The sequence below is a fragment of the Peromyscus californicus genome, unplaced genomic scaffold (assembly GCF_007827085.1).
Source record: "Peromyscus californicus insignis strain IS unplaced genomic scaffold, ASM782708v3 Scaffold_12__1_contigs__length_115047231, whole genome shotgun sequence".
NCBI lineage: Eukaryota > Metazoa > Chordata > Mammalia > Rodentia > Cricetidae > Peromyscus > Peromyscus californicus.
In genome coordinates, this window is record NW_026294413.1 from 97,222,855 (window position 1) to 97,235,600 (window position 12,746).

The window sequence follows — 12,746 nt, forward strand, 5'->3', positions numbered from 1 at the left end:
TTTTTAAACTTTCTTTTTATTTATTCTTTTTGTCTGTCACATCATGCATCTCAATCCTGTTCATTTCCTATCCCTTTGTATCTGTCCTATGCCCTTGCAGCTCCCGCCCCAAGTAAAATTTAAGAGAAAAAAAAAAAAAAAAGGAAAAAAATCGCGTAATGGAAGCTGTAGTGTGACACAGTGAGTCACACAGTAACCCCTTTTGTCCATATACTTGCAAGTGTTTTTAGTAAAGGGTCAGTGGTCTGGTTCAAGGCCTCTGGTTTCTGCTACACTACTGATGATGAGCCCTCACCAGAACTCCTCTTGGTTATCCTGCTGTTGCCCTGTATTGTGGAAATACTACAGCTTTGAGTCTACAGGACTGGTCCCTTCACATGCTCCAGAAGATCAAAGATGGGGTGGATATTGGAGTGGACTAACCCATAACCTTGGTTCTGGGCCTGAGAAGTTGCAGGGTTGGTCAGCCCAGCCAACTCTCCCTTGTCCCCAACACCAGGGTGAGCTCTCCTGCATTGTGCTGGAGTTCACCCCTTAGAGTGATGAGCAAGGAGCCGACCAGTTCTCCTGCTTTCATGTCCTCAGGGTTGGATCCCCCACACCTACACTTTCAGGAAAAGCTCTACTGTGTTGCCCAGGCATGGTGTAGGGACCACTCTCCTGAGTGCTGCAGCAGATGAGGGGCAGGGCTAACTCTCCCACTCTTCTGACCTCAAGGCCAGCTCTCCCACCTGGCTCAGGCTTTGATGAGTGGGAAGGATCTCTCTCTCCCGCCCATGCTACCACATGACAGGTGAGTAAAGGGGACATCTCTTTCATGCTCACAGTATCTATCAGTGCTGGATCTCCCACATCTCTGCCAACAGGGCTGGCTCTATTGTACTGCCCCATGAGGTGCAGGGCCTGCTCTCTCAAGTGTTGCAGCTGGTGGTGGGCAGGGCCAGCTCTCCCACTGGCCTCAGGCATTGATGGCCAAGGTATGGGGGGGGATTTCTCCCCTCCCTGCCCATGCCATCACAAGACTGATGAGTAATGGGGATAGTTCTCCCATGCTCAATTTTTTTTTAAAAAAAAAAGCATTCCAAAACCAAAAGCTACACATATGGCTTAAACTTATCACTTCTCAAATATCTTAGTGTTAGGACATCATTTATCATGATGCTGTAGTACTCTCTTTAATGACCATAGCATCACAGAAAAGAAGATTCCAAGTATGAATCATTGTGTTTACAATTTCCAAATATTGCAGATATGAGTGAAATTATGGCAAAAATTACCAGAAAAAAATTACTGTATTTAGTCTTCAAAGCAGTTAAATATCAATTAAAAGTTTAAAGGCTGAGCCGGGCGGTGGTGGCGCACGCCTTTAATCCCAGCACTCGGGAGGCAGAGCCAGGCGGATCTCTGTGAGTTCGAGGCCAGCCTGGACTACAGAGTGAGTTCCAGGAAAGGCGCAAAGCTACACAGAGAAACCCTGTCTCGAAAAACCAAAAAAAAAAAAAAAAAAAAAAAAAAAAAAAAAAAAAAAAAAAGTTTAAAGGCTGGCAAGATTACTCAGCATAAAGACAGTTACTATCAGGCACAGATATATAAAAACGTACATATAGCTGGGCGGTGGTGGTGCACACCTTTAATCCCAGCACTTGGGAGGCAGAGACAGGCAGATCTCTGTGAATTCGAGGCCAGCCTGGGCTACAGAGTGAGTTCCAGGAAAGGCGCAAAGTGACACAGAGAAACCCTGTCTCGAAAAACCAAAAAAAGTACATATGCACACAAACTAAATAAAGATGTAATTTTTTAAAAGCATAGAGAATATATACACTTAGGTATCCTTGGCATATAAAAGGCTGAAAATTAAGAACACTAGACCAAGAATACAGAACTTAGTAACAAATTCCTGACTGAACATTTCAATTTACTTACTTCCTCTAGAATTCACCCCAGTCTAAAATAGGAAGTTGTAACCAATCCATACCTACTTCAAAGAGCTACTGTAAAATTATGAACTGTGGTGGACAAAACAGACACTTGAGAGGTCACATTGCAATCACAGTCAAGAGTACAGTAATAAATTAATGCATACGCTCTAGAGCTCTGCCTAGAAAAAGTGCTGCCTACATGCAGGCTGGATCCTCCTAGGTCACTTAGCCCAATAAGAAAATCCCTCACAGGCCTACTTATCTAGACAATTCCTCATTGAGATTCTACTTCTAGGTGAACCTAGATTATGACAACTTGAAAAATCATTGCTAATCAGTGACTACATATATAAATATTTCTTAGCCGTTTGGAGTTCTATTAAAGTTTATAACAGTGGTTCTCAACCTTCCTAAAGCTGCAACTCTTTAATATAGTTCCTCATATTGTAGTGACCCCCAACCATAAAATTACTTTATTACTACTTCATTAACTATAATTTTGCTTCTGTAATGTAAATATATAGTGTAAAAGAAAAGATAGAGGTTACATCACATATCTGTAACAGTTCAAAAAAGGGACCAAAAAAAAAAAAGAAAGAAAGAGAAAAATCTTAAACACATAAATGGAAGACTACACTACACAGACACAAATGGGAAGGCTAATGTAAATACTTAGATTCTCTCCAAATTTATTTATAAATTCAGTGCAATCCTATGCAAACTCTGAGTCCTTCAAAGAAACTTATTCTAAACTAGCAATCTCAACCTTGTCACAACCCCTCTGGCAAAACTCCATCTTTTCTTTTACATTATATATTTACATTACAGAGGCAAAATTATAGTTAATGAAGTAGTAATAAAGTAATTTATGGTTGGGGGTCACCACAATATGAGGAACTATATTAAAGAGTTGCAGCATTGGGAAGGTTGAGAACCACTGTTATAAACTTTAACAGAACTCCAAACGGCTAAGAAATATTTATATATGTAGTCACTGAGTTTTGACCAAGATGTCCCTTTAGTAGCAGAATGGGGGAAAATGGATTCCCAATCCTTACCCCTGCAAGAAAATTAATATTGAACCTCTATTTTACACCATACCATAAAAATTAATCTTGACTTTTATCCTACATATTACGCAAAGTAAATTTCCAGGTGGACTGTAGATCTAAATGTAAAAGTTTAAATATAAGTAAAGGTTTTAGAAGAAAATACTGAAACAACTTTTTTTAACTTTTTATTGATTCTTTGTGGATTTTACAACATGCATCTCCATCCCATTCATCTCCCCATCCCTAGCTTCTGCCCTCTGACCTTGCAACCTTCCCAACAAAATAAAATTTGAAAGTAAAACCCCATAAATCCAAAAACCAAAGCAAATTTAATTAAAAAAAATCTCAGCAAGGAAGGTGCAGTGTGGCCCAGTGAGTCACACAGTATTCCCTTTAATCCATACATCTTCACTTCTAAGTGTTCATTGCAATGAGTCATTGGTCTGGCTAAACCATCTTTTTGACTTTAGGGTAAGCAAAGATTTCACAGTGGGCAAAATCAGTAACAACAAAAGAAAAAAGTAAATTGAATAACATTAAAACTAGTTAACTGATCACCAAAAAATATTTAGAAGGCAACCCAGAGTAGAAAATATACACCAACATATATTAGGTACATAAGATTTACATTTAACCTGTGTCTTAGGGTTTCTACTGCTTGGTAAAATACCATGACCAAAAGCTACTTGGGAGGAAGTAATTTGTTTCTTCTTAGTACTCTCAGATTGCACTCCATCACTGAGGTCAGGGCAGGAACTGGAGGCAGGTACCTGGAGGCAGCAACCAAAGCAGAAGCCATGGAGCAATGCTAATTACTGGCTTTCTCCACGTGGCTTGGTCAGCCTGCTTTCTCATACAACTAAGGACCAGCAGCCAGAGATATCACTGCTGTCCCTCACCCCACCCCCACATCAATCATTAATCAAGAAAGGCCCTGCAGACTTGCCTGCAGGCCAATACTATGGATGCATTTTCTCAACTGAAAGTCCCTCTTCCCAAATGATTCAAGTTGACATAAAATTAACCAACAAAAACATGTGAAGGATTCATACAAATAATTTTTAATGTAAATAGACCAATAAAAGGCATTTCACAAAAGAGTCTATCCTAACAGGTGGTAAGTATAATCTCAAAGCAGTATCATGATATCCCCACCAGAATAGTAAACAAAAGAGGCAAACAACATGACTGTGTAGAAAAGAAAGCAGAAATTTCAGAAGGGGTATTTGCTGCCAATGGGAGCTGTAAACACAATTACTTTGGAAAACTGGTAGTCCTTATAAAAATAAGCATACCTATAATTAAAGGAGTCCCTCTTCTATTTTGCCAACTGAAATGAATTTTCATAAAATATACAACAGAATAGTCTCAATTCTCTAAATAGCCCCAAACTTGAAACAACCTAAAAAGTCACTCAACAAGGGGATGCAACAAGCCATATGACATTCACACAAAGAAATAGGATTCAACAAGAAGAATGGACAAGGTTTGCGATAGCTCAGTGGTAGAATGTTTACTTCTAAACATGTGGAGGAGGAGGGACAACACAAACGAACAGACAATAAAACAAAAATCCTACAACTCATTAAAAGAAGCCAAATACAAAATAATATGCGCCCAGCTCCTTTTATATTTCAGAACAAGGACGACTGATCTACAGTGACAGAAGAAACATTCCAGCATCCTTTCCTCTCTTTCTCGTGGTAAAAAGTCTTTTCTCTGGAATAAGAGTATCAATGAAAGAAACAGAAGAGAGTTTTCTGAGGTGATGGCAATAGTCCCCAAAACAAGCTGGACAACTCCACCAAAATTCCTTGGGCTGTTTGTAAATTCATGTGCTTTACTGAATGTAGTTATACACAAGTACTACTAAGCATGTAAACCAACAGCCAAAATTCTAGCTGGTAACTGTTTATGAAGTGCTGGTCTGAAAGTTCTCTGTTTATCCTTGACAACGGATAAACTTTCGCCATGTGTCTTTAGCACTCTTTTCCTTCAAAAACAAAAGTTTTACTCTAAAAGCAGCATCAGCTAAAGGAAACAGGAGCTGATTGGGGATGCAGCCCAGAGCTGGAGTGCTTACACAGTATGCACAAGACCCTGGGCTAAATTCACAACAGGAAGGGTGGGTGGTTTCATCTAAACTGCATCAGCAGTGACAACCAGTGTACAATCTGAAGAAGTTTCCCTTATATTAACCTGGACTGGAATTAACATTGTTGTAAAGCCCAAGAAAAGAGAGAGTGTGTTAAAGTTCATTTGGAGTTAAGTTACAAATATTAACAGAAATTATTTAGCAAAGTAAAAGAAAAATGGAAAAATAGAAAAAGGAAGACAATTTAAGTTAAAACAGTAAGATGTCCGAGTGAAGTACATCAAAAATGCAAATGCAAGTACAAACTCCTTGTTAAAAGAAAAAGACAAAATTATTTTTAAATAAATTATTTGCTAAGGATCAAGCAGGTTTACTGCAAAAGGGAGGAAATATACAAAATAAAACTGAGAAAGTATACTGATATCTGGGCAAAAAGAGGGAAGACAAAATGCATCAGCCAAACCAGAGCAGCTCAAGGAAGACCAAACAGTTAAGTGATGTATCATGAAAACAAAGAAAGCTGAAAATATCCAAAGCAAAAAATATGAACTTCCATCAAAAACAGTAAGTCCACTATCAAAGAAGATCTTAACATGCTTTTGTCAATACATCCATCCTTTCTTAGACAGTCTTCCCCTTGGATATCAAAATTGGGCATGGTGGTGTACACCTTTAATCCCAGCACTTGGGAGGCAGAAGCAAGCAGATCTCTGTGAATCTGAAGTCAGCTTGGTCTACACAGAGTTCTGAGACAGACAGGCCTACATGGTGAAACCCCGACTCAAAAAGAAACTAGAGAGAAAAATGAGGAGCCACCATCTTGTTCAAAAGTAGTATGAAGACTTGTTGCTTCCCATCTGTTATTCATCAAGACACCCAACTCATGGATTTTAACACCAACATCATCCATGTACATTCTAAACTCTGCAGAGAGGGCCTTCTGTTAGTTATGATAATGAACTATTAAAAAGAATGTCCTAAGTGACCTACTGCTGCCATCTACTGGACAAAATATTGATAAGCACCTTGATTATACATTTAAAAGGCCTATTAGTAAAGAACATAGTGATGTCTTAAACTGTGACTTTGACCTAATCATATGACGATACTCTGTAAATTACATACACAAACAAAGGCTTCCTTTTGTCTGTGAAACTTAAAAGCCTCTTGTAAAATATCTGGTTTGTCCATGTCACAGGCTTATATGAATATATAAAGTTATGCTGTCTGAAGAGCCAGTTAGAATGCTATATATCTACAAACCAATTTGATTGTATGAGGATTCCTATTTTAACCTAAATAATTACACTGAGCCATTTTAATTACACCAGCTACATTTTATTCATGTCATTATCCACGTTACTTGTATGTTTTGTAAAAGAGCCAAGCATTAGTGCCCAGCAGCTCTTCTAGTTCCCTGTTTCCAGAAACAGGGATTGATCACATTTCCTATCCCCTGAGTACTTATGTGGGACCACAGACAAGCTCTGATTATCAGACTGTGAGTGAAAGCACCCAATGCCATTTGCAGGCCAAATTAAATACTGCAAGAGTATGACTGTCAATGCTGTCTTCTATCACAGGAATTAGGGGCTTCAAGGACAAGGTCAAGCTCAAGGCCAAAGCAACTTAGGCCACTAAAGGCAACTGGCCTAGAGAGCTACCCAGACCTACAGTAAACTTTGTAAAAACAAGAGCCAAACCCTTCCATTGTATTAAGCCACAGTAAGATAGTAGTGGAATGGGAGTACATCAACACAGCCTAACAGAGCTATTAGCCTAACAACTAATTCTTGGTTATAGACCAACTTTTCCATCAATTCCCCACCCTTTCTGTGGAACACCAGTGTAAAGCACCAACCCTGACCTCCCTTCACCCAGTGGCACTTCTCAATATAGCAACTAAAAATGTCTATAGGCCATGCCCTCCACCTCCTTGAAAGCCACATTCTCAGGTTAGCCTGACCAATACAGTAAGCACAAATGCATAGATGTATAAAAAATTACGTACGTGTGTGTGTGTGTGTGTGTGTGTGTGTGTGTGTGTGTGTGTGTGTGTGTGCATTAAAGTCAAATGTCACATATTCTTGTTGTTTTAGTTACACATTTTATAAGCCATTAACAGACAGGTATGAGTTGCTACTTCTCAAATAAAAAAGTTGATTTCTAGGTTTAAAATATATATCAGTGTCATATGTCTCTGTATAATAGAGTCAAAAGAAAACTCCAAAAGGGTGCACAAACCCATACATACTATGCTGTTCATTTCAGAGGACTCATAGCTGCCAACAGGATGGACACTTCCAATGGGTTCCAGGCCCTCTTCATCCCACATGTACGTTCCATCAGAGCTATCGGATGGAGAGAGTTCAAATGAAGACCCAGCTCTGTAATCCGTATCTGGTGAAATCAAGTTATTTCCAGAGGTATGCTTTGTACATTCACTCCTGTCTTCAAATGATTTTAAAAGAAAGAAAAAAACATGAATTTACAAAACAGTCATTTCTCATTTCTAAAATATAAGCTCTAATAATCCAATGTATTATAACAACATTTGGTTCAAAAACCACAACAGTAGTTTGCTTCTAAATTCTAAATAAACTTAACAAAAAAGGAGGCAAAATAGGAGTTTTAAAAATAAGCTGCTGAAACATTTTGTGGTAAACAGAAAACTCACTCTGCAACATTTCTTACATCCTCATACTCCTTTAATATTTCCCAAGATACCGAATTTTAACCACTGTTCAGGAAATCCTCTCCCTCTCTGTAAACTATTTAGCCTCACAGATGCATCCTTAACAGGAAAAAAAAATGTGTTCTAGACATCTTCCGTTTAGAAGAGTTGCAAACAACAGGAGTTTAGTGCATCACTGTGTGACCTAGTCCCTTGACTAGGCATGCCTTTGTGCACTCCCTTCAGTGTTCATCTTAGGATAATCGAACAAAAAACCTTCATCTTGCAGTAAGTACCAACACAGCCAAGTCTAAGAAGAAATATTAAATAGACACTCTCTTTCTCTCCTCAGTAAATAATGCTTCACTGAAATGTAAGGACTGCTAACCAAAAGCGTTCCCTAGGATAGAAAGTATTCAACTGAACACAACCTGTTAGCTGATTGGTGTTTGCTATAGCTTTACTCTTAGCAGATGGCAATGATGGCTACAGTGAATGGTAGTGTTTAATGGCAAGCCACTCCAAGGCAAAGCAGGGAAAATCATCTGGAAGCATAGCCTATACTACAAGGGAATAAGCCTGAAGAAGACAGCCCCAAAACAGCAAAGTTTAGAGTGCTTGGACTAATCTATCCTAGACAAGATGAAAATAGGATCAAAACAAGCCACAAGGCTGATATACTGCTCCACTTTTATCTAGAATGAGTCTTCTCAGTCAAATAGCATCTTGGAATCGATCAGCGGACAATCCTAGATGTTAGCTCTGCTATAATCACTAGGAAAAAGCACATAAATTAAGGATATTCATACTTACCAGAGACACTTATATCTATCCACTCATCAGCTTTACTGAAGATATGTTCATTTTCCTTAGGAGAATCAAATATATCCTTTGATGGTCCATTGTCATGCTTTTCTTCTTTGAGAGTAATTTCCTCTGGGGTTATTCTAGTTCGGTTGGAGTCCTCTAAGTCTATAAAATCATCGCTGAAATCTTCACTTAAATCATTCTTATCAGAAGATGACAAAGATGACAAGGAAATATCATCCACATCATCACTCAGGTACCTAATTTTAGAATCATGCTTCATGGTCTGATCATTGTCTGTTCGATAACTTTCATTTTCAACTAGTTCTTGGTCCTTACCAGTAGAGCCATCCTTTGCCGAAACTATAGCTTCTTCCTCTACACACATGTCAGCAGGAGAATTTTTATTACTATCAACTGTCATAGTCCCAGAAAATGGAGGTCGGCTAGATTTCAGTAGAGAGGGATGAACCATCCTATAGCCCAAAGTGGAAGATACACCTGGGCCATTGGATAAAGCCAATTTCTTTCCACCAGCAGCATAAGGCCTATTAAAACCAAACCCCAAGTGTTCATTCCCATTGAGTACTTCTGACTGCCGAGAATTTCTCGTTAGCATACCTGACCGGAGAGGCACTCTAACGGGTAGCTGTTGGTTCTGATAAGGCTTTGTAAGGTCTACAGCTCTGTTGAAGGAATGTGATCTGGTTATAGATGAAGGCGGAAGGAAGGAATTCTGAATGGAATGTGAAAAACTTTGTGACCTTACCATTTTTTCACAAGTAATAGATTTAGTATTGTCTGGGGACTGTGCTAAACTTTCTCCAGAACTGCTTCTGGTGGCACAGGAGTTCACTCTTGGCTTCTGCATGTTACCAGGTGATCGGTTCCTATAAAACGTATTCAAATGTGACTTAGCATTGACCGAAGAATATGAAGTCCTTCCTAGTAATGTGCCTTTGGTGAATTTACCCAAATTAGATGGTCCAGAAAAAGATTTTTGATTTAACTCCTCTGTAGATGACAAAAACATGGTGGATGGTCTTGCTAACTTGGATGTGAACAAGGAAGCACTTTTCAAACCTCCCTTTATCCCATTCCCATCAGGTGTTCCTGGAGCAGGAGCATGGTGCTCAGGATCAATTAGTTTATCATGTGTACTTTGAATATTATTAAGTTCTGCTGTATTTTGTGAACCAAGTTGGTATTTATTTGCTTGTCTCCAATTAAACGAATGGGACAGGGCGCAATCAGAGCCATTATTTTTGATGTAACTCTTGACATTACTACTCTTGGAAGTCCCTAACAAAGCCACAGCGGCCCCATTTGGCATCGGCTGCAGTGTGCTTCTCGTAGGTTTTGTTCCATACTTTGGCAGCTTGGAACCCAAAAACGTCTTGATTTGTGTTTTTTCTTCCATGAGCTATAAGGTGCATTTGTTCTTAAAAGTTGACAGAATCTGTGCAGAGAAAAAAAGGAAGATTAAACATTGTTAAATCAGTATAATAAATGGATATAAGTATGTATTTATTAGTTATAGGCAGAAAATTATCCATGATTCTATACAAAATAAGAAAAATGTAAAAATAAATCTAATCTTGAATTTTTTTTAATCTTAAGCTTTTTTAAAAAAGATTTTTATTTATTATGTATACAGTGTTCTTTCTGCATGCCAGAAGAGGGCACATAGACCTTATTATAGATGGTTGTGAGCCACCATGTGGTTGCTGGGAATTGAACTCAGGACCTCTGGAAGAGCAGCCAATGCTCTTAACCTCTGAGACATCTCTCCAGCCCTGAAATTTTTAATAAACATAGTACATCAAGACTGAAAAAAACAAAGTGTTTTATGGACCTGTGCTTGATGGTGGCTACTTTAAGCCATTAATGTACTAAAAGGACTATGAATTCAAATTAGATTCTGCAGTGGTGTCAAGATCGAGCAGCTATGTTTGCTGTACACAGTAAAAGAAACAGTACCAATACCCATGCCAGACAACTTTTTCCCATTTTTGATAGTGGCCTTTATCACAAAACATACTTCCATACTCACAAACACTTTTAGAATAGCTGTAAGAAAATAGGTAACAATAGTGAAGCACATGTAATAGTCATTTTCCAATTGTTAAATAATACATAATAAAGACCCCATCATGTAGTGTCAAGGGAAGACTACAGCATCCCCTCCTGAAGAAGTAGACTGAGGAGACAATGCTAGCCTTTAACTTCTCCATCCTTGCTTTCCTGTCTAAAATACGCATGATACATGTTGTTTTCCAGCAGCTTCTAAAGAGGTGCTCAAAAGCCAGACACACTGTCACTACAAAGTGCTTTAGTACCTGCCAACTGGGAGGGGGGAAAATGTTAGAATCTGAATATACTTTTACCTATACAGTAATGCTATGGAGTTTTAAATAGAAAAAATGATTGCAGAACAAACGACCTGTGGTCTTAGAATGGAATTATTTTGATGTCTCATGTAAATATCCTAAACCTGTGTATCTGTGTGAGTCCTGCTATTTTCACTGGTAGTAGACCTTCTGTCTCCTCCTCCTCCTCCTCCTCCTCCTCCTCCTCCTCCTCCTCCTCCTCCTCCTCCTCCTCCTCCTCCTCGCGTACAGCTCTGAAATAAACAAGCATTGTGATTCTGCCTCATTACAGTAGCCATGCTGTCTTTGATGTGCTTCCTTCACCTGGTGTGTCTTTAAAAATGCAATCACGAACAATTTGAAAAAGTTCATGTTGGCTACATCTCTAATGATATAATCTGTGAGATACTTTAATAAATACTGCTTCTGAGTTTCAATAGGGAACTAAGAATGGCTAGTACAGAGCTTGGAAATGTCTAAGATTCCCTGAGTTCATCTCTATAATATTTTTTTAAGTTATGGCATGACACATCTGAAAGAATTTTCAAAACTATATAAGCTCTTTTTGAAAAACTAATAAATCAAAGTTTCTTGGTTGAAAAGGAATCTGTACCAGGCAGTGGTGGCGCACGCCTTTAATCCCAGTTCCGGGGGGGGGGGGGGGGGGGGGGGGGGGGGGAGGGGGGCCCCGCCAGGCAGATCTCTGTGAGTTCGAGGCCAGCCTGGGCTACCAAGTGAGTCCCAGGAAAGGTGCAAAGCTACACTGAGAAATCTTGTCTCGAAAAATCAAAAAAAAAGAAAAAAGGAATCTGCAGCTGGATAAGAACTGGGAAGTAGGAACAAATATTGTTGAACATTACATACATAGCACCATGTTTATAACTTTATCATTAATTACTTAATCTCCATAATTATAGGGTGATAATTTTTACCCATCTCCCATAGCTATCTCAAGTCTAAAACTAAAATAATATCATAAACCACCAAAGATGGACTGGATTAACTTCTGATTTCAGGGTCAGGACAGACTGCTTTCAATGACAAAGGAATGAAATATACTGGGAGGCACACCATTAGTGAGGGACAAGCATGAAGGAAGGATGTAGGAGGCTAATATCACTGGAGAAGCATGAGTACTGCAGAGCCGGAGTGGTAAGTTCTGAAGGAGAACAGTCAACCCTGCCCCTTTGCAAACTCTATTCATATCCATTACATTATCCTCTAAGAAGCCACCCACTCACCTTCTTTATTTAGTACTGCTAGTAGCTTTTCAGAAGGCTACAAATTGCTTCAATTTTAGGGATGTAATAAGCAAAAATTTGCTACTTAGTCTAGGGGCAATTAACTGAACAATGCTAACGACTAAGCAGGCATAGGCAGACACGTCTAAAACTTGCCTTCACATTCAGACTCTACACCATAATTTTAAATGACTTGTTGGTTTGTTTTTTAATTCGTATTATTCAGTTACTTCCCTTCACATCCTCTTTGCTCAGTTTTTCCTGTCTGTCATATGCAACAGAAGCTGATTCAAATGCTTGATTACAGCGTTTAAGTAGAAAGGAAACCTCCAAAGATTTAAAACTGTACATTTCATTCCAGGTTCTTCACAGTTTTAAAAGGAAGACTCAAAGTTCAATATAAAGCCCCATTATTATTTTATCAGCTTGACCTTTTCTGTTCTACTACAACTTAATTTTTAGTGAAATGGAACCAAACTTGCAAAAGTCAGGCTCGGGGAATTGTGACTTAGGAACATCATTTTAGTCGGTGTAAAATCAAAGTGTATTATTTGCTGAATTTTGAGTTGAGAGGGCAGCGAGAATATTA

At 38.8% G+C, this 12,746-nt stretch overlaps 1 protein-coding gene across 6 annotated transcripts in view; it reads right to left on the bottom strand.

Annotated features, from left to right (window-relative positions):
- The window catches only part of Ccser2 (coiled-coil serine rich protein 2), a 135,436-nt gene that overhangs the window by 89,203 nt on the left and 33,487 nt on the right, over positions 1-12,746 (bottom strand). For all 6 annotated transcript variants that reach the window (XM_052733989.1, XM_052733994.1, XM_052733991.1 and 3 more), the window contains exons 2-3: positions 8,554-10,006; positions 7,321-7,517 (exon numbers count right to left, since the gene is read on the bottom strand). In XM_052733989.1, coding sequence (XP_052589949.1) covers positions 7,321-7,517; positions 8,554-9,967 — 1,611 coding nt within the window. In that variant the 5' untranslated portion in view covers positions 9,968-10,006. The remainder of the gene's footprint in view (positions 1-7,320; positions 7,518-8,553; positions 10,007-12,746) is intronic.